At 39.8% G+C, this 5,065-nt stretch overlaps 1 protein-coding gene across 1 annotated transcript; it reads left to right on the top strand.

Moving 5' to 3' along the window:
- The first annotated feature begins 3,139 nt into the window (after positions 1-3,139).
- Positions 3,140-4,646, top strand: SARC_08490 (hypothetical protein). The gene has a single exon (XM_014297532.1). It carries the CDS (start codon positions 3,227-3,229, stop codon positions 4,469-4,471), a length of 1,245 nt encoding a protein of 414 aa, XP_014153007.1. The 5' UTR covers positions 3,140-3,226; the 3' UTR covers positions 4,472-4,646.
- Positions 4,647-5,065: the final 419 nt, after the last annotated feature.

Below are 5,065 nucleotides of genomic sequence, written 5' to 3'. Positions count from 1 at the left end.
GAAGAAGAAGAAGAAGAAGAAGAAGAGAGAGAGAGAGACGACACACACACACACACACACACACACACACACACACACACACACACACAGAGAGAGAGAGATAGAGAGAGAGATAGAGAGAGAGATAGAGAGAGAGACTGCGAGACTGTGAGACTGTGAGAGTAAGTGATACACAGCAACAAGAAATCAGCAACACACACACGCAAGAAGAAGTTCACAACACATACACAACAAGACTCCAAGAGTGTGAGAACACAACTGTTACAGTCACATATCACAACACAGCAACTTACACGTGACACAACACACACACAACAAGAGTGAAGATAGAGATAGAGAGAACGAGGACGAGCCACTGTCTGAGAGAGAGAACTTGCACAACTGCTACTGCACATATATAACAGCCCAGTTTCTGAATACTGACTGCTGACATCACCACAAGAGCGAAGATAGAGAGGGGACTCCGAGAGTCAGAGAAAGGATAAAATTCTCGTTTGCAATACTTCTTGGTGTACATTTACTGAATTTCTGAGATGGATGTGCCAATTAAAATTCTTAGATGTGAGTTGTGGTCTTTTTGTTTTATTAGGATTCTGCAGAATCCGCACTCCCGCAAACTATGCATACACAAATAAATAAATAGTACTTATTAGTAACTGACGGCTGCGGGCTGACCTGTTAGTACTATAGAGTATATATGTATGATTCTCCGCATCATTATATATGTACCGCAAATATTTTGTTATTGTTTTATAAAGATAGAAAAATAAAATCAAAAACGACAACAAAAAAATATTATTATATTTCATAGCCTTCTAAATTGCTAAAATAACTAAATACGTGTTGACACTTGACACTTGACACTTGACACTACTGACTACACTACATACTACAGTGACTACAGTAGTATTTTTGACAGTACTATTTACACTCGAGTATGTAGTATGTACTCGGTCTCGATTGTCTTTCTCGCTATTCTACATATGGAGCTATGGTGCACCATAAAAATTCAAAAAAAAATGAGCCTCTCTCAGAACAGTAGAGTTTAGAGAGAGAGAGTCCGCCAAATTGAAAACTGAAAAATAATTAGACTAATTTGAGGCTTTTTAAAATTTTATATCTGAGTACATAATTTGTTTGTCAGTAAATGTAGTGTACATACACATTTTTTTCTCCCCTAGGCCCGAGCCCCAGTCCCCATAACAAAAAGAAGAGAAGTCCCAAACAAAAGTCCGAGGCCCTTGGCAGAGGGCTAGAGCCTAGCTTAGACCTTCGCAGTTGGCACTCGACTCTCGCGACTGTCTTGACTCTCGAGACAGTCGAGAGTCCTCGACCGACTCGACAGGCAGAGTCGTTTAAAAAAAAGAGATTCAAAGTCAAGAGTCTCAGACTCTCAGACAGAGTCAGAAAGTGCAGAACTGCAGATTGTGTCAGATTTTGTTTGTTTTATAAATAAAATAAATTCAAAAATTCAAAAATTTAAACCAAGCCCCTGAAACTGACGAAAATTTGGTGGAAACTTGTGACCCTCCGTGGACCATATGAGTCTTCAGGTCTACACTCTACACCAAGACTAAGAGTCTCTGTACACACATCAAGCGCGCAGCATGACTCGTGCGTTATTTAACTCGACTGTCGACTGTCGACAGTGTCGAGTGAGTCGACTGTCGATAGTGTCGAGTGACTGCCGACACTCGACTGTCGACTTCCAAGTGTCGTTGATAACCACAGCCTCTACAGTCTACCGTTCTACACTCTAGTCTACACTCTACACTGTCTACAGTCGTCACTCGTCAGTCTTCAGACCACAGGCCTAACCTCATAACGTTTTGCGTCATGTATATAAACGTTAATTTTTAAACGTTTAACGATTATTTTTAGTGTTGTAGACCTGAATAGTGCACCTATTGTAAACCTTTTGGTCTCAGTTTTCAATAACAGAATGTGTTGTCAGGACAAAATATTGGTGTGTATATGCCTATTTCCTAACCTGGAATATGGCCCTCAAATATCAACGGGACACTGAAAAGGAATATACGTTTAATTTCCAACGTTTAACGGATCATTTATTTGCGTTGCAACTTATAACGATATGAGGCTAGCCACAGGCGGCTGGGCACAGCCGCACAGGCTGCCAGGCCCAACCTGCCAACAATAAGAAGTCGCCAACAGCCCAACACCAACAAGAGACTCTATTTATTACTAGAGAGTAGAGTAGAGTAGAGAGAGAAGGCTGAACCGCTGAAGGCGTTTCAACTTTCAACTTTTGTTGCAAGAGTTTGAGAGTAGTAGAAACTCTCTCCGTTTAGAGTAGAGAATAGAAGGAAACTTGTGTGTAATGACTCATGACTGTGAGTGTGTGTCGTGTGACTGTAACAGTGTGACTGTGTGACACACTGCCTGTGTGTGTGTGAATTGTGAGAGCAATGAGCATTCAGTTATCAGTAATATATTGGGTACATAGACGGGTACCCGAGCTCAAACCAACAAATTCACTGCTGGAGTCTGGAGTATTGAGTCTCTAGACTCTGAACTCTGGAGCCTCTGTTGGTCCCTCTCTGGAGTCTGGCGAGAGTCGACCGAAACTCTTCATAGTCGTTTTTTCAATTTTTTTCTTTTTAAACAATTACTCAAAGCACTGACTATGTACATACTGATCTGTTTTATTTATATTGTTTTTTAAAAACAAGTTTAAAAACATTATGAGGTACAAAACAAATACACTTTGTCTTTGGTTTGGTTTTTGAAAAATAAATCCCCAATTTTTTTTTTTTCAGAACGCTAAATATTTATGCTTTTTATATATTTTTATAAAGTGTAGTTGTTTCTGGGTTCGTTTTTTTAAAAGAAATAAAAACAACTGCAAAGACAAATACAACCAAACAAAAAATAACCATTCAAAACAAAACAAATCTTTGCAATTCTTGGCAATAAAATATAAAATATAGGCGAAATATTATTAATAATGTACATAGGTGAGTTGAAAACTTCTTGGATGCAAATCGTCAACTTCCTCTCTCTCCTCTTTGTGTGTGTGGGCTCTCTCTCTGTGGGGCAATGCGACGGGGTGCATTACGTATCAAATTGTCAATTGGTTGCAATTGCCATAGAGATAATAGGGAAATATCAAACATATAAGTATAAAGGCTATGTCGCTGGTCATCTCGACTCACATCAAATAAATACAATGTATAAAGAGTTCCTAGGGTAATTGTCAGATATCGCTATGCAAGGGTTGAATATTTTCAAATATTTCAGTCGCAAGTTTTCTGGACCTGCAAAGATGGACGATGGTAGGTACAACAGCGATCTACCTGAGATACAACCTACTGGGCCGGGCATGTTAAATATATCGAGCGCGCAGCGGATGCTCGCTGCGAACACAAAGATACCGGTACATATTCAATCTCTCTCCCAGCAAACAAATCAGAATGTAAATAAAAACACACACTTGAAAGATAGTTTAGGGCGCGACTACAGACAGCACAACCAATTACAACAACTGTTTGTTCAGACCATAAAGTTGTCGTCCCCAGACAAGAGACCTATCACCAGAGACACTGACCACAAACCAACATCTATAATGAAGCACTCAGCTTCAATCGAAAGCAACCAACACCTTGCTCTTGATACGGACAAACGGCCGGGTGCACTGAAATCATGTTTAACGAGTTCATCACAATGCCTGCGAATACCTCGGACCGCTCGAACGTCGAGTGATAGTCAAAGCAAACGGACAGGGTTCCAAGGAGATAGACTGCTGCAAGAACCCAGAATCATTGGAGCACGCCATCAACGTGATGTGAATTATATACCCGACAGCTATTGCGAGGAAGAAAAAATGACTCGTACGTATTCTCCCCGGCATCCACAGTACCACGCTAGTAAACAATACAGACCTTCTCGCGAAATTGTGCATCGCCACTCATGCCCAATGAGAGTCTATCAGTCTACACAACTGAGCACTCCCAGAGCCTCGAATATGTTGGTCAAAAGCAGCTCAGCACCCGAAAAAACGAATATACACAATGACAAGATACTCACAGTTCAACAGAGAGGAATCCGAGGTCTAAGCAACAATTCTTATACTGGTACCGATGACCAATTAATTTTGGGTACATTATTTAAGCGAGAATCAAGCGTAGGCAGTCTCGACTTGATGGCTTCACAATGTGATAACGAATTACGGGTAGGGTTTGAAGAATACGCGGATATCCATCAAACGTATCATAGTGATGTATATGATCGGTCACCCTCAGCAAAGACAACTGGAAGCGGAGAAGAAATGATGGCAGTTTACTACGACCTTATGAAATTTAAAATTACAGAGATGGTCGTCCATGAGAAATCCCTCATGAACACCAACAAACATCTCTTCCACTTGAGGCCGAACGAGCGTGCTGACATGCTCAATGTGACGGATCGAATATTGACAGAGTATGAAAATCAGAGACAAGATAGTACGTGGTAACTAGCGCAGAGATGAAAAATACAAATCTTCCGGATATGGTCGAAAAGTCGGACGAGTCTATTAAAAGCTATGTCAAGCGGAAAAATGCAGATAAGTGTCGTGAAATTAAGACTATCTAAATTAGTAGCTGCGGACACGCTCAGGGGAAATGACAACCATGGATAGCAGTACCCGGACTAGTTTCTCACTTATCTACATAAACTTGTACGGTTTTCTAAACAGGCTGAAAATCAATATCGAGTATGCTCGAAATCCGCAAATATCAATATATATATATCTTGTACAGCTACTATTAAATGCTCTCGCAGAACATATATTGGGTATATATACCCTACTATTAAAAGCTCTAGCAGAACAAATATTGGTTATATATACCCTACTATTAGAAGCTCTCGCAGAACATTTACTGTTTATATATACTCTACTATCAAAAACTCTCGCAGAACATATCTTAGTTATATATACTCTGCTATTAGAATATTTCGCAGAACATATAATGGTTATATATACTCTGCTATTAGAATATTTCGCAGAACATATAATGGTATATATATACTCTGCTATTAGGATCTATCGCAGAACATATATTGGTTA

This window comes from Sphaeroforma arctica, assembly GCF_001186125.1.
Source record: "Sphaeroforma arctica JP610 unplaced genomic scaffold supercont1.768, whole genome shotgun sequence".
NCBI lineage: Eukaryota > Ichthyosporea > Ichthyophonida > Sphaeroforma > Sphaeroforma arctica.
This window is presented reverse-complemented; position numbering and strand designations above follow the sequence as displayed.

Excerpts from the sequence above, each read along its gene's own strand:
- SARC_08490 (XM_014297532.1), top strand. The coding sequence starts at position 3,227 with ATGCAAGGGTTGAATATTTTCAAATATTTCAGTCGCAAGTTTTCTGGA.